The 16,787-nt window shown below is 41.3% G+C and overlaps 1 protein-coding gene across 3 annotated transcripts in view; it reads left to right on the top strand.

Moving 5' to 3' along the window:
* Positions 1–16,787, top strand: part of CDK14 (cyclin dependent kinase 14) — a 673,238-nt gene that overhangs the window by 404,441 nt on the left and 252,010 nt on the right. For all 3 annotated transcript variants that reach the window (XM_013963116.2, XM_018047444.1, XM_018047443.1), the window contains one exon: positions 11,235–11,328. In XM_013963116.2, coding sequence (XP_013818570.2) covers positions 11,235–11,328 — 94 coding nt within the window. The remainder of the gene's footprint in view (positions 1–11,234; positions 11,329–16,787) is intronic.

The following is a 16,787-nucleotide window of genomic DNA, read 5'->3' as shown; positions in this document are numbered from 1 at the left end:
TTTGGGATGGACATGTACACACTGTTATATTGAAAATTGATAACCAACAAGGTCTTGTTGTAGAGCATAGGGAACTCTGCTCCATGTTATGTGGCAGCCTGGATGGGAGGGGAGTTTGGGGGAGAATGGATCCATGTATATATATGTCTGAGTTCCTTCTTGTTTACCTGAAACTATGACAGCATTGTTAATCAGCTATGCTCCAATATAAAATAAAAAGTTTTAAAAAAAGAAGTAATTATCCATGCAAATAGGGAGGGAAAACGTGTTCTGGGCAGAGGGAACGAGTCATGCAAAGATACTGAAATGGGGAAGAGCTTGGCATGTTTTAGGAGCAAGACGGCAGGCAGCCTGATGGAGTCTCAGAGTCACGTCATGGGTAGAGGTGCCCTGAGGAAGCTAGAAGGCATGTCAGGTTTCGCCCTTTCCCGTCTCCATTCTTGATTTTGAGGCAGAAAAAAAAAGCCCAAGATATAATTTGTAAAATGTCTTATCTCCTTTTATTAACGTAGTATTCATGTATACAGCACATAAATGAATGGCTGGATCTGTGCTCCAATAAGACCTTGTTTATGAACACTGAAATTTGAATTTCGTATACCTTTTATATATCACCAAATATTCTTTTGAGTTTTTTGACCATTTAAAGATTTAAAAGCCATCGTGAGCTTGGAGGCTATACAGAAACAGGCGCTTGGTGGCGTTTGGCGCGTGGCTTGTGGAGCCCTGCGTGTTACTCCGCCGCACACCCAGCAGGGGAAGGGCTTATAATACTGCCGGTCTCATTCCTTCGCTGCCATGAGTGGGGAAGAAAGAGGTAGCTTTACAACTAGTGGTTGTAATTGCTTCTGTCCTCAAAGCTATTAAAATAACCAAGTTCTGGACTTCCCTGGTAGTCCAGGGGATAAGCATCTGCCTGCCAGCGCAGGCGACACCAGTCCGACCCCTAGTCTGGGAAGATGCCACGTGCTGCGGAGCAGCGAAGCCCAGGTGCCCCACTGCTGAGCCCGTGTTTCAGAGCCAGCGCTCCGCGGCAAGAGATGCCACCACAATGCGAAGCCCACACCTAGCAACTAGAGAAAGTCAGGCCGCAGCAAAGACCTGGCACTGTCAAAATCATGAGTAAAACGAAAGAACTGGATTCTTCGTGGCATGTCCAGCTTCATTTGCCACAGGTATTGGAATATAGGATAAAGGCGAGAACTTCTCGCCCGGGGAGTAAGACACAGATTCTTAGAGCAGAACATGGCCTGGGGCTGTCTTTTTAACTTCTTCCGTTTTCCATACAGAGCCATGGCGCTAGTGCTTGGCTCTGTCAGGATTCCTCAGGTACTGGCGCCTGTCTTCCTCACCTGGAATGCACTGTTCTCACTCCTGGCTCCATCACTTCATTATCCGTCACGTTCCACTCGCGCAAATGTTTTCTCACCACCCCCCATCCCTAACACACACACACACACTGAACTGTGAGTATGTCCTTTCCTGCTTCTTTGGTAACTTTTCACAGGAATTGTGCATAAAGTTTTAGAATTCCTGTCTTTATAGCATATATACTTGAAAGGCACGTGATAGACATTTCCCCACAAATGACAATAGTCCTAAAAGTTTGTGTGGTGGTGCCAATAATAAGTAAAGCTGGAAAAAAAACAGGAACTTTTTCCATTATGTTGTTATTCAGTAGCTAAGTTGTGTCCGACTCTTTGCAACCCCAAGGACTGCTCCTAATGACAAAGAACAAACAATTCTGCTTAAAATCTTGATTTGAATTTTAATGCAAAAATATTTACACAGCTGTGGCATAAAATTAAATCAAGAAATTTTGATTTCAAAAGAATTAAAGATGTGTGAGCATGCATGGATATTTTATATATTACCTTGCCTGGTAACTAATCTGAAAATAAGAGTTTGAACACACTGCATTCTCTGACACCTTTCATTGTAAGCTTTTGTAACCAGTTTTTATTCTTGAAAAATTTAAACCAAGTGCTTGATAATTACACGATTCAAATTTCCAATAGAAGCAAATTAAAGGAGACATTTGCTGAAATAAAGTTATATATCATAAATATAGTGCTTAAGTGGATGAATTCTTTCTCAATAAACCACTCAGGGACGTCAACTTAATCCATCAAGACAGGCAGCACAGCTAATGGAGGGTAACAAAGGAAAAAGGCGGGAAAAAGAAAGGGAACGCAGGCAATAGTCCCTCCATATTAAATTGAAGTGTTTATTGTTTAGCAGTAAAGAAGCTCTAGTAATGAAGTGTTCTGCTGTGTTAAGACGTTGATATGTTTTATATTTCTACTTTCTAATTTTTTTGTGCTTTCTATCTCTTTGTGTAAATCCTTTACATATAATTCTCTCAGCTTTATTAGTATATCCTCAAGCAACTTTGAAAAACAACACCATGGGAAACATCCATTAGAAATGAGAGTTCAAATCCTTCAGGCCACTAAGCAGATAAGTGCCTATAGAAATGCCGTATCATTTCATTTCAACTGAGAATTGCAGCATAGATTTATCTTTTAATTGTTCTCAGCATCAGATCATGAAGACTTTATGGACCAAGAACAATCAATAGTAAAAGAATTTCCATTAAGAAGTTCTGACAGTGTAAAGGTTACCTCACCAACCAGCTTAGCAGAGTTCACAGTGGGGTGTTATGGCTTCTGCTGAGGGTCTTTGCACTTAGTTGCAGCTTGTGTTGGGCAAGTCTAAGGTCGATAGATGAAGAATAGAAGGTGTATTCAGAATGGAATAAAGGAAGGTGCTGCTGCTGCTGCTGAGTCGCTTCAGTCGGGTCCAGGTCTGTGCGACTCCAGAGACGTCAGCCCACCAGGCTCCCCCGTCCCTGGGATTCTCCAGGCAAGAACACTGGAGTGGGTTGCCATTTCCTTCTCCAATGCAGGAAAGTGAAAAGTGAAAGTGAAGTTGTGTCCGACTCTTAGCGACCCCATGGACTACAGCCTACAGCCTCCTCTGTCCATGGGATTTTCCAGGCGAGAGTAATGGAGTGGGTTGCCATTGCCTTCTCCAAGGAAGGTGCTGGTGGCTGTTAAAGATTTAAGATATTTTATGTATACTTATATACACATATACTGTTTTTATATTTTATGTGTACTTGCTGACAAAGGTCCATCTAGGCAAAGCTATGGTTTTTCCAGTAGTTACACATGGATGTGAGAGTTGGACTGTTAAGAACGCTGAGCACTGAAGAATTGATGCTTTTGAACTGTGGTGTTGGAGAAGACTCTTGAGAGTCCCTTGGACTGCAAGGAGATCCAACCAGTCCATCCTAAAGGAAATCAGTCCTGAATATTCATTGGAAGGAGTGATGCTGAAGCTGAAACTCCAATACGTTGGCCATCTGATGCAAAGAAGTGACTCATTGGAAGAGACCCTGATGCTGGGAAAGATTGAAGGCAGGAAGCAAAGGGGACGACAGACGATGAGATGGTTGGATGGCATCACAGACTCAATGGACAATAGCTTGAGTCAGCTTTGGGACTTGGTAATGGACAGGGAAGCCTGGCATGCTGCAGTCCATGGGTCGCAAAGAGTTGGACACGACTGAGCAACTGAACTGAACTGATGTATACTTGTGCATTTTTCTTTATGAGTTTGATGTTTGCGTATGTGTACTCAGTCATGTCCAACTCTTTGTGACCCAATAACTGTAGCTCACCATGCTCCTCTACCCACGGAGTTTTCCAGGCAAGAATATTGGAGTGGGTTGCCATTTCCTTCTCCCGGGAATCTTCCCGACCCAGGGATCAAACCCACGTCTCTTGTGTTACCTGTATTAGCAGACAGATTCTTCACCACTGAGCCACCTGGAAGGCCTTATATAACATAATAGGAAGGCAATAGAAATGCAGATCAGTGTCTTAGAAAAGAATTCTTGGTATAAAAAATGTAAAAAACCATCAAATTGAAATCTTAGATCTAACTGGATGTTTGAAGCCCTAATAGCTATAAGAATATCATTACATTTTAATATACAGGTAAGTGAATTCTTAATACCAATGTAGATATTTAATCTTTTAAAATTTTTATTAGTATTATTACTATCATTGTTAATTTTATACTTTTTATTGAGGTGTACTTGATTTACAAGATTGCATTACAGGTGTACAACATAGCAATTCAATATTTATATATATTCTACTCCATTTGAAGTAATTACAAAATAATGGCCATATATATCCCTGTGCTATACAATATATCCTTTGTTGCTCGTTTACTTGATACATAATATTTTGTATCTCTTAATCCCATACCGTTTTCTTGCCTCTTCCACTTCCCTCTTCCCATTGGAAAGCACTAGTTTGTTCTCTGTGTCTGAGTCTGTTTCTGTTTTGTTATATACATTTCTTTTATTTTTTAGATTTAACATGTTAGGTGATAACAGAGTATTTGTTTTTCTCTGTCTGACTTATCTCACTAAGCATAATACCCACTATGCTTAGTGATTTATCTATGCTGTTGCAAGTGGCAGAATTTCATTCTTTTTAGGGCAAATATTTTGTAGTATGTATGTGTGTATATATGTATTCACATCCTTTTTATCCCTTCATCTGTTGATGAAAGCATCTAAGGTTGCTTCTGTATCTTGGCTATTATAAATAATGCTGCTACAAACATTGGGGTGCATGTATCTTTTCCAAAAAAGTTTTTTTGTTCTCTTCAGATCCATGCCCAGGAGTGAAATTGCTGGGTCATACGTCAGTTCTATTTTTAGTGTTTGAGGTATCTCTGTAGTATTTTGCATAGTGGCTTCACCAATTTACATTTTCACGAACAGTGCTCTAGGGCACGTTTTCTCAACATCCTCACCAGATTTGTTATTTGTACACTTTTGGGTGGTAGGCACTCTGACAGCTGTGAAGTAATATCTCACTCTGTTTTTGATTTGTGTTTCTCTGACAATTAGTGATGTTGAACGTCTTTTCGTGTGCCTGTTGGCCATCTGTATATCTTTTTTGGACAAGTATCTATTCATATCTTCTGCCAATTTTTAAACTTTTTAAAATAGTAAGTTGTATGAGCTATTTAGTATTTTGGATATTAATCCCATTTCAGTCATATCATTTGAAAATATTTTCTCCCATTCCATGGGTTGCCTTTTTTTTGGACCATTTCCTTTGGTGTGCAAAAGCTTTTAACTTTAGTTATGTCCCATTTGTTTATTTTTGCTTATGTTTCCTTTTCCTGAGAAGATGGATCCAAAAAAAAATTGCTATATTATGCTGAAGAGTGTTCTGCCTATGTTCCCTTCTGAGAGTTTCATGGTCTCATGTTTTGTGTTAAGGTCTTTAAACCATTTTGAGGTTTCATTTTGTGTGTGGTTCTAATTTCATTCTTTTTTATGCAGCCGTTCAGTTTTTGCATCTCCGCTTAGTGAAGAGAATGTCTGTTCCTCACTGTATATTCTTGCCTCCTTTGTCACAGGTTGTTTCAGATTGAGGCTCCAGCTCTTTACTCACCTTGGTTTTAGGCAGTTTTGTCAAAAATGCTGAAATTAAAGCATTGTGATAAATATTCTGGTAAAGATGTAAATGTATTAATATTAGTCAGGAAAGATATCTTTAAATATATTTCAAAAGAAAGCTGCGTTTCTCCCATTAAACACTCATCTATAAAGATTCGGAATAGCATTAGAAAGGCCCCACCACAAGTGCATGGGTTTATTTCTGGGCTGTCTGTTCTGTTTTATTGGTCTGCTTTGGTACCATTACTGTACTGCTGTGATTACTGTAGCTTCGTGTTATACTTCACAGGCAGAGAACTTTCTTCTTTTTTCTCCTCTTCAATTTTTTGAAATAGTTTGAGAAGACTGTATATTATCTCTTCGTTATATGTCCAGTGGAATTCCCTTGTGAAGTTGTCTAGTCCTGGAGTTTGTTTACTGGGAGTTTTTGTTTGGTTTGGTCTGGGTGTTTTGTTTGTTTGTTTTTAATTGCAGATTCATTTTCACTACTAGTGATTTATTCAGAATATCTGTTTCTTTCGTTCCGTTTTGGAAGGTTTTAAGTTTCTAAAAATGTATTAATTTCTTCTGTATTGTCCAATTTGTTGGCGTATAGCTATAGTATTCTGTTCTGATTTTTTAATTATCTGTACCATATCAGCTGTTATTTCTCCTTCTTTACTTATTTTATTTGAATCTTCTCTCTTTTTTTCTTGGTGAGCCTTTCTAAAGATTTATCAGTTTTACCTTTTAGAAAAACCAGCTCTTGAGGTCACTGATCTGCTCCGTTGTACTTTGGCTTTCTGTTTTATTTCCTCTCTGATCTTTATTATTTCCCTCCTTCTGCTGCTGTAGACTTCGTCTGTTCTTCTTTTCTAATTCCTTTAGATGGTAGGTTGGGCCGTCTAATTGAGATTTTTCTTATATCTTGAGGTAGACTCGTCTCACTATAAACTTCTCTCTCAGAAGTCCTTTCGCTGTGTCCTGTAGCTTTTGGAAAGTTGTGTTTTCATTTTCACTTGTCTTGAGGTATCTCCTGATTTCCTCTTTGATTTCTTGATGACCCATTGGTTTTTAGTAGCATGTTGTTTACTCTCTCTCTGTCTCTTTAAATTAGGCGGACAGTTGCTGGTTATGGTCTTGAAGAGGTATCCTTATGTGGAGGCGTCCTTGTATAGTCTGTGTGTGCCCACTGGCTTTGGTGAGAGAACTGGATCTGTTGTAAGCAGAGGCATGTCTTTCCCAAGAGTGTGCTTGTCAGGAAGAAGGGCTTGAGATGGAGTGGCTGGAGCAAGAGCCAGGGCTCCCCTATCCTTAGCCAGGGCTCCCGTATCCTTAGCCAGGTCTCCCCTATCCTTAGCCAGGGCTCCCCTATCCTTAGTGGCCAACTCTGCTCTACTGGGGGCAAAGTCAGGTCCCAGGCTGCTGAGCGGAGTCCTGAGGGTCAGAGCTGAGCTGGGTCAGTCCCCTCTGACTGTGTCTGCCTTCTCCCACCACCAGTACCCATGCCCCTAAATCAGGAGGGGCTGGCTGGAGCAGTCAGTCAGTGTGGATCTGGGCATGGGCTGTGGCAGAGAGCTGGCCTGCTGCTGGTGCACTGCCCACTGAGGCCTCAGATGCCATCCTCACCTCATTCAGATGCCACTTGGAGTCTGAGCTGACTGGCTCTGAGCTGCCTCCCTCCCTCACCAGCATGGGCTCTGCTTGTCTCTGGCAGCTCTCACCCAGTGTGGAGTGGCACTGCAAAGCCAGCGGGGCCGGAATGAGCGCTGGGCTCAGGCTGGGGTACGTGCCAGGGCAGTGGTGGGAAGCTGGCCAGAGGCCAGTGTGGTTTCCATTTGCTTTCTCGAGTAAGCAAGTGTGTGTGCACTCTGCACAAGTGGAGTCGAGCCTTTTACATTCCTTGTTTAAGTCCCACTGGCTTTCTATCCAGCTGAAGACACTCATCTTTCTTCCCACTGTTGGACCGCAGAATTGGGATGCTCAGCGTGTGACTCGAACAGCTTGCTCCCCAGGAAGGAGGGATCTCCCCCTTCTGAGTCCTTCCCGAAGGGCACAGGTCTTGGCCTGATTGCTTTCTTGCCTTCCTTCCCACTTCCATCTGAACCGTTCTTACGGGTTGTACAAAAGTCTTCTTGCAAGTCTTCAGTTAGTTTCCACTGAGCATTGCTCCATGTGTAAATGTGTGTGTGTGTGTGTGTGTGTGTGTATGAATTTTATTTTTACTTTTTTTTTTTAACACAGAAAGCATTTTGTATTGGGGTATAGCTGATTCACAATGTTGTGATAGCTTCAGGTGAATACTGAAGCAACTCAGCCGTCCATATACGTGTATCCATTCTCCCCCAAATCCTCCTCCCATCCAGGCTGGCACATAACTAGAGCAGAGTTCCATGTGGTATACAATAGAGTTTTGTTGGTTATCCATTTTAAATATAGCAGTGTGTACATGACCTTCCCAAAGTCCTTAACTGTCCCTTCTCCCCGGCAGCCATGAGTTCATTTTCTATGTCTGTGAGTCTCTGCTTTGTAAGTAAGTTCATTTGTAACGTTTCTTTTCAGATTCCACACATAAAGGATGTCATATGATATTTCTCATTCTCTCTCTGATTTACTTCACTCAGAATGGCACCTGATCCATGCATGTTACTGCAAACGGCATTATTTCATTATCTGCCTAGAACACTGATTTTTTTTCCTAATATTTTTTTATTTGTAGTTGACTGATAGTTGCTTTACACACTGGTTTGATTTCTGTCATACATCAACATGAATCAACCATAGGTGAACATATGTCCCCTCCCTCTTGACTCTCCCTTCCACCTGCCACCCATGCCTCTCCTCTAGGTTATCGCAGAACCTAGAGTCTATTATACAGAGTGAAGTAAGTCAGAAGGAGGAAAACAAATATCATATATTAATGCACATATATATTTATATCCATCTATCTGTCTATCTATGTATATAAAGAGAGAGAATCTGGAAGGATGGTACTGATGAACCTGTTCACTGATCCGCCCACGAGCCAAGCATAAACCTCTGTGAACCTGTTCACGGAGCAGCAATGGAGACACAGACATAGAGAACAGACTTATGGCCAAAGGTGGGGGAGAAGAGGGAGAGGGTGAGATGAATGGAGAGGGTAGCATGGAAGCATATATACTAACATAGGTAACTAACAAACACATACAGAGGTAACCAGGTAGCCAATGGAAATTTGCTGTGTGACTCGGGGAACTCGAACTGGAACTCCATGATAACCTAGAACAGTCATGTTGAAATTAATTCTTTATTACTAAAATGGAATTATTTTTATGATATGAAGTCGCATTTGTTTGTTTTCATTTTGACTCTATATACTATTGGTGTTTAATTTGGATAAAAATTATGTGATGTGATAGAGAAGAGATTTCTGCTAATGTATTACTTTTAAAATTCAAGATACTGTTCACATACAACTGGTGCAGTTACAGAGAAGTAAGTCATCATCTTTAACTTCTGGAGGATCTGAAATAAGTACACAAGGGATTACTCACTCTAAGCTGAATGTGAGGGACCTCCCTCGTGGTCCCGTGGTGAAGACTTCATCTTCCAGCGCAGGAGGTGTGAGCTCAATCCGTAGTCAGAGAGCTCAAATCTCACTTGCCTTGTGGCCAAGAAACCCAAAACATTAAAGAGAAAGCAATAGTGTAGCAAATTTAATAAAGACTTTGACAATGGTCCACATCAAAAAATCTTTTTAAAAAATCAATTTTGAGTGCCGCAAGTGAAGAAGTGTCTTACTATGCTTATGATTTTATTACAGTCTTTTCAGGAAACATAAACTCCTTCAAGGTAGAGCCATTTAATAAAATCATAGAGAACTGTAAGAAGTGAGAGAGATCTAGCAAAAACAGTGAATTAATCCAGGCCTTCAGAAGGTGGGAATCAGATCAGTTCAGGGAACTTCATCTGCAGGAAGCTGGCCATTTTTTTGCCAGCTCTGCCATTAAGGTGATTTATTTCATCAACATGTGCTAGTTTCTTTCCATCCTGTTCCCAGGGGTCTTTATCCCTAGACTTTCAGCGGAAGTATCTGATTTGCTTCCTGCCTGCACTATGGGTCAGGTGTTCCTGTAGGGTTAGGTGTGGGCTTCTGGGGTCTGGGAGGCAAGGTCTCCTAATTCACTGGACTGCCTTGCCAGATAGGAGCTGTGAGCATAACCAAAGAAGCTGACCATAGTGGATGTTTGGTATTAAATAAGAGTTTAACAAACAAACTCAGAATGGGAGCTATCCTGTCTGGCAGAGTGTTCATGGAAGACTTTGTAGAAGAGACCATATTTGTGTTGTTTAGTTGCTAAGTTGTATGCAACTCTTTGTGGCCCCATGGATTGTAGCCCACCAGGCTCCTCTGTCCATGGAATTTCCCACGCAAAAATATTTCAGTGGGTTGCCGTTTCTTTCTCCAGAGGATCTTCTTGACCCAGGGATCGAACCCACATCTACTGCACTGCAGGCAGATTCTTTACCACTGAGCCATAGATTGGGTTGTATTTACATGTCAAGAGCAAACAGGTAAAGAAAAAAGGAGTTCTAGGAAGTGGAGCAATTCAGGCCGAGTTGTGTAGGTTTATGCTTGGCCCGTGGGCGGATCAGTCTGGTTCAGAGATCCTCACTGTTCAGTTCAGTTCAGTTGCTCAGCTTTTTGCAATCCCATGGACTGCAGCACACCAGGCCTCCCTGTCCATCACCAACTCCCGGAGCTTGCTCAAACTCATGTCCATTGAGTCGGTGATGCCATCCAACCATCTCATCCTCTGTCATCCCCTTCTCCTCCCGCCCTCAATCTTTCCCAGCATCAGGGTCTTTTCCAGTGAGTCAGTTCTTCTCATCAGGTGGCCAAAGTATTGGAATCTCAGCTTCAGCATCAGTCCTTCCAATGAATATTCAGGACTGATTTCCTTTAGGATTGACTGGTTGATCTCCTTGCAGTCCAAGGGACTCTCAAGAGTCTTCTCCAACACCACAGTTCAAAGTTCACAGATCCTCACTGTAGTTGCCCTAAATCACCTAAATGCCTGACCTCCAACTGATTGAAACCAGGTCTCTGGAGTTTATGTTCAGATCATTTGCTTTTTTTTTAAAGTTCTCCAGATGATTTTGATGCAAAGAGAGTCCTGGAAAGTTGGAGAGGACAACACATTATGAATTTGTGAAACCAAGTTGAAAAAGCATGGTAGAACAAGACTATGGAGGCTTTCCATATCAGGCTAAGGAGTTTCTTGATTGTATCCTGAGTGGAGGTGAGTCAGTGAGATTTATACTTAATTGGTTTCCACCATTTTCTGAGCCTCGTGTGAAACAGTGAAATGTGGAAGTGTTAGTCACTCAGTTGTGTTGGACTCTCTGTGATCCCGTGGACTGTAGCCCACCAAGCTCCCCTGTCCATGGGATTCTCCAGGCAAGAATACTGGAGTGAGTAGCCATTCCCTTCTCCAGGAGATCTTCCCGACCCAAGGATTGAACCCTGGTCTCGCACACTGCAGGCAGATTCTTTGAGCCTTGTATAGTTGTATCTGTTTGGAACCCTTTCTGGGGAGTAGACAGAGAAGGGCAACAAAAGTTATGGGGTCTAGGTGCACGTGGCACCACCCTTTATACTTGTTGAGAGTGTTATTTATTTGCTGTTTCTCTTTGTAGGAGTAGATGTTCTAATTGCAGATTTAGTTTTCTAAGCAGAATATATTGAAGTTTTTGTAACAGCTCTTTCTTCTCTCTTTAGGGGAGTTGGCTGCATCTTCGTTGAGATGATCCAGGGAGTTGCTGCTTTTCCAGGAATGAAAGACATTCAGGATCAACTTGAACGAATATTTCTGGTAAGTTCTTTACAGAATGCTTCTGAGGAATGTTGGTTCTGAATGCATTCCTTAGTGACAAATCCTACAGTGATAGTGGAAAATAATTTCAGATTTGTTGGTTGTCACATTTAATTCTAACATATTTTTTGGGACCTTTGCAAAAGCAGGAAATTAGTGAAGAATTGTGTTTTTAAACTACTGCACATGAATAATATGCCAAAACACTAGGAAAAGATAGAATGTCAGAGGCAATATAGAAAAGTGGGCTAAAAATGAAGGCTCTGATAGGAAAATGCCAAATAATTTATTTAGATAGCCCCTGCTTCACACCACCTGCTTCACACCCTGTTGGTGTGTCTTGACTCCCTCCCACTCCCACCCACTTAACTTTTTTCCAAAAAGCAAAGCATGAAAAGAGAGAAAGGGAGGATGGTAACTTTAGAATGGAGAAGCCAGGCAACTAGTACCCCAGCCTGGTCTTCAAAGTTAAGGTCATCAAAGGGAAGTCACACTGATAGCGTGTACCCTCTGCATCAATATACTGAGGATGGCACTTTGCTTCTGTGGCCTTCCTCCCAAAATTATAACTCCACTCTAATCACGAAAGGACATCACACAAACCCAAATGGAGGGACATTCTACAAAATACCTGACTAGTACTTTTTTAAAACATTTTAATTGGAGGCTAATTGCTTTACAATATTGTAGTGGTTTTTGCCATAGATTGACATGAATCAGCAATGGGTGTGCATGTGACCCCCATCCTGAACACCCCTCCCCTGACTAGTACTTTGTCAAGGTCATGAAAAACATAAAGTCTGAGACACTGTCACAGCTGAACGAGGCCAGGGCGACATGAGAACATAATGTCATGTGGTGTCCTGCATGGAATCCTGGGAGGGAAAAAGAGCATTAGGGAAAGAGGAGTGCAAGGCAAGTGAGGTGTGCGGTATAGTTCATATCTGCATTGCAGAGTGTGCTCCTTAGATGTGGTGGGTGTTGCGTGTAATGTCAGGTTTCAACAATCGGGGAAACTGGTGAGGCGTAATCAGGAACCCTCTGTACTGCTCTCCACCATTTTGTATAAATCTAAAAGTATTCTGAAATTAAAAATTTTTTAATCTGCACAAAAGAAAAATAAACGTGTTCTGTGGCTAGATAACCTTGGTTTGCCACCGACTCTATCACCTGGGGCAAGGAACTTAGCTCGCTGAGCCTTAGTTTTTCCCGTGGGTAAGATGAGGCTTATTATATACCATGTGGCTCAGTGGTAAAGAACCGGCCTGCCAGTGCTGGGGGCCTGGGGTCGATCCCTGGGTCGGGAAGATCCCCTGGGGAAGGAAATGGCAACCACCCCAGTGTTCTTGGCTGGGAAATTCCATGCACAGAGGAGCCTGATGGGTTACAGTCCATGGGGTCTCAAAGAGTTGGACACAACCGAAGCAACTGACTTCGTAGCACTATAGCAGTAGTACCAAAAATTTTGTTTCATGAAAGCATAGTTTATTGATACAGCTTAGTTAGAGTTTTAATTTTCAATATTATTTTTATAATGTAAGCATTTCTAATAGGTGCTATCTTGTTGAATTGTTTCTTGTATGGAGATTTTGCAATTATTTCTTGATTTTATAGCAATTATTTCCTAATTTTATGGATATTCAGATACTTTTGAGCTATGATGAGGCTTTTAATAAATCGAATGAATCATTGTAAATTTTGTGTGGAAACATTGATAAACCAAGCTGTTGTTTGCTCTTATTAGAGCACAGAGAACCTTAAATGCAGATAAGTATTGTGATTTATGATAATAATGCCTTCATTTACTGTATTTTTTTTACATGTGTAATGATTTTTACGAGTAAAATGTCCTTTGGTAATTAAAGATCCTCATCTATATGAATTTGCTGCTTTATAATTAAATAATGTTAAGTTTTACCCTAAAGAATTAGACGTGAGCAAAAAAAGTAATCTACAAATTTCTCTTGACAGTAAATGTTATCATCTTAAATATTTTATTTCCTCCACTGACTTCTTTAAATTTGCACATGTTAGCCATGTGACACCTTAAACTAGTAGACTCTCTCGGGAGTTGTGGGATCATTGGAAGAAGAAATTTTACTAGACCAGTATAGTTGAATCACTAGGGAAAAATGCTTTTCCTTGGTGACCTTTCATGTCTGGATGACTTAAATGTGATTAAATCCATGTTCACAGGCTTCCCATGTGAACTGCCAGAGACTTTTCTAAAGCAGCATATCTGGCCTCTGGGAAAGCATTGCCAAGGAGGTAATGAACTCTGAAGAGTCATGAAACGTGGGATTGTTTGGTTCGTTTTGTATTTTAATACAGAGATTAAGTCCATTCATTTGCCTGTGAACTGTATATAGAAAGGTGTTTAATAACTTTGAAGCACAAAATTAATAGCTTGTTACCCTCCATCACTAATATAATTAACTCCCACACATTGAGTCTTTATGTGAAAAGCAACCAAGATCAGTCACTAGAGCCTTTATATTTTTCTTTTGAAGGTTTTCTTTTTTCTGATGTTTTTCTTTTTTCTTCCTTTGATGGGAAGGAGCAGTTCACATTTTTTAACAAGTCCAGTGCGTTCACTTCCACGTACAACAACAGTGTTGATATATGTAAGGTGAGCTGGCTATTCTACAACCTGAGATTTCACCATTAAGTCATTTCCCTTGAAATTGTGATGCTCATATACGAGAAAGGAAGGGAAGTAATGGAATTTTGATAAATTATATTCAAGACATTTTGAATCACCAGGTGAATGGGCACCTACTTCTCTAGCGGTGAGTCTGCCATTAGAGGAAAAGAGTGGTTTATTTTATTTCTTCAATGGTACTTACTTTTTAATGTGCCATGATGTTTTCTATTTACCTTTGTTAGTTGCAAAAATAAGCAGTAGATGTCTACACCCAGGTAAATACACACTCAGAGTGACAAGATCATAACCAACAAGAAATTTTGTATTCTAATCATATTGTTCTGAACTGAAAGAGAAATCTACTTGATGAAACCCTGGGAACATTCTTCTGTCATTTCACAATAGCTGGACAAACGGCAGAGAGTGCTTGCTCAGCTGTTTGAGATCTTGGCAGATGCTCCTGGGTTTGTGTGGCTCATGACCGCAGAGTACCGCAGCCAGGACGAAGAGGCTGGCATGATTGTGTCTTGAGGGCATGTCCTAGTTCTCCTTGCTTTTGAATGTTGATTAACCCCAGAGGTTCACCTTTCCCCGTCTCCTGGGTCTTCTGGCTTGCAATGGCATTTCATCCACCAGTTATTTGCTAACACATTGTACATTATTTGATTGGTACCCTTGTTAAGTGTTTCTCTTCCTCGTATATGTCATTCAGAATTTAAAAGAGTGTGTGTCTGTGTGTGTGGAAAGAGCCACTTGCAACTTTGAAATCTACTACTCATCCTGGCTTTTGAGTCCGATCCTTCCTTGAGCTTATGTGTTTCGCAGTGAACTGGCTGCAGAGATGTCGTCTGTGGACCCAGTTCCAATCCCTGTATTCTTATCCTGGCTCTCTTTCCAGGATCTTTTTTTTTTTAATTGGAGGATAATTGCTTTAAATATTGAGTTGGTTTCTGCTGTACAGCAGTGTGAGTCAGCCATAAGCATACATATATCCCCTTCCTCTTGAGCCTCCCTCCCACCACCCCCCATCCCACCCTTTGGGTCATCACAGAGCATTGGGCTAAGCTCCCCATGTTATATAGCAGCTTCCCACTAGCCATCTGTGCTTCACAGGGGCAGTGTATATGCCTCAGTGCTCTTAACCATAGCCCTGAGGTTTCATGATTGGCTGCTGCTGCTGCTGCTGCTAAGTCGCTTACGTCTGACTCTGTGCGTCTGTGCGACCCCATAGACAGAAGCCCACCAGGCTCCCCCATCCCTGGGATTCTCCAGGCAGGAACACCGGACAGGTTGCCATTTCCTTCTCCGATGCATGAAAGTGAAAAGTGAAAGGGAAGTCGCTCAGTCATGTCTGACTCTTAGCAACCCCACGGACAACAGCCTACCAGGCTCCTCCATCCATGGGATTTTCCAGGCAAGAGTGCTAGAGTGGGGTGCCATTGCCTTCTCCATTCATGATTTGGCTAGAACATCCATATAGTATGCAAAAGAAAGTTTCCATCACTTCCTCTGATGGTCATTACCAGCCAGCTGGATGTAGCAGCCATATTGTTAAGATGGAATATTGCTGTCACAGATTTGTATCTCCACTTCCAGCGCTGGGTTGCTTGAGGTGATTTCTGCAATATTTCTTCAGCACTCACTCTGCAGCACTGGGTACAATGGAGATGGAAAGGAATCTATCTGCCGTGCTATCTGCCCTGGAATAAATGAGGACGATCAAGATAGGCAGGCTAGACATACCCTTGGGAATGGAGTCATGAAAAATTGCTGAGCAATTGCTCAGCAGATGGGAGAGCCAGTCATTGTAGGTCCTGTATTCGTTAAAATACTTAACTCTTAAGAGTTCAATACTGAATTACTGAACAAGCCATCTTTTCTAATTGGATTGTAGTTTCTGCATCTGTAAAGGGAGAAGTTGAGCCAAATGATTTTAATAATGTCTTGCTGCTCTAACCTTTTTTAATTCTGAAAATGCACGATGTTACAGGATTGTGCATAAGGGCTGTGGGTGTTCTGATAAAATTGCTAAGCACATTTTCGTTAAGCATTAAGAAAGGATAAGGTTTGAAGTGGAGTAAGGGAGGTGGGCAGTCCAGGAGTGGAGCAGGCGCAGTAGGTGTCTGTCTTATATGCCTGGAAGGGGGCATTGGACATTGAAATTTGGACCCTGAATGATTGAGGACTTCTAATTTTATTTTTTAAGTAATAAGGAGACAGTACAGTGTTTAACAGAAGAATAATAAAGGTTAAAATGACATTTCAGCAAAATTAATATAATATGATATCATGATAAATTCAACTGTATAAAAGCTGGCAGAAGCAGAGAAGTAAGCAGTGTATCCTGGAGTGAAGAATACTAAAAATATTAAGCAATGCTTTTGGCTCAGATGGTAAAGGGCCCACTTGCAGTGCAGGAGATGCGGGTTCGGTCCCTGGGTTGGGAAGGTCCCCGGAGAAAGGAATGGTTACCTACTCCAGTATTCTCGACTGGAGAGTTCCATGAGGAGCCTGTAGGGCTACAGTCCGTGGGGTTGCAAAGAGTCCCACGACTAAGTGACTCACATTTTCACTTAGAAAATCCAAGTCAGGAAGATGGGTCATAATACTGTCCACCTGGGAATAAATGCCCCTTCAAATTTGTGCATGCTTCTTTCAAGCCTTCCATCAAAAGGCATCGTTATTTCCATGGTAGTAAATTTTCTTTAGAGCATTAACTTTTTAAAAAATAAAGCAGGAAAAATTTTAAAGCAGTATGAAAATAAGTAAAAACTACCATTTAGAGATAACCAGTGGTAAATATTTTTATATTTTC

This window comes from Capra hircus, chromosome 4 (genome assembly GCF_001704415.2).
Source record: "Capra hircus breed San Clemente chromosome 4, ASM170441v1, whole genome shotgun sequence".
NCBI lineage: Eukaryota > Metazoa > Chordata > Mammalia > Artiodactyla > Bovidae > Capra > Capra hircus.
This window is presented reverse-complemented; position numbering and strand designations above follow the sequence as displayed.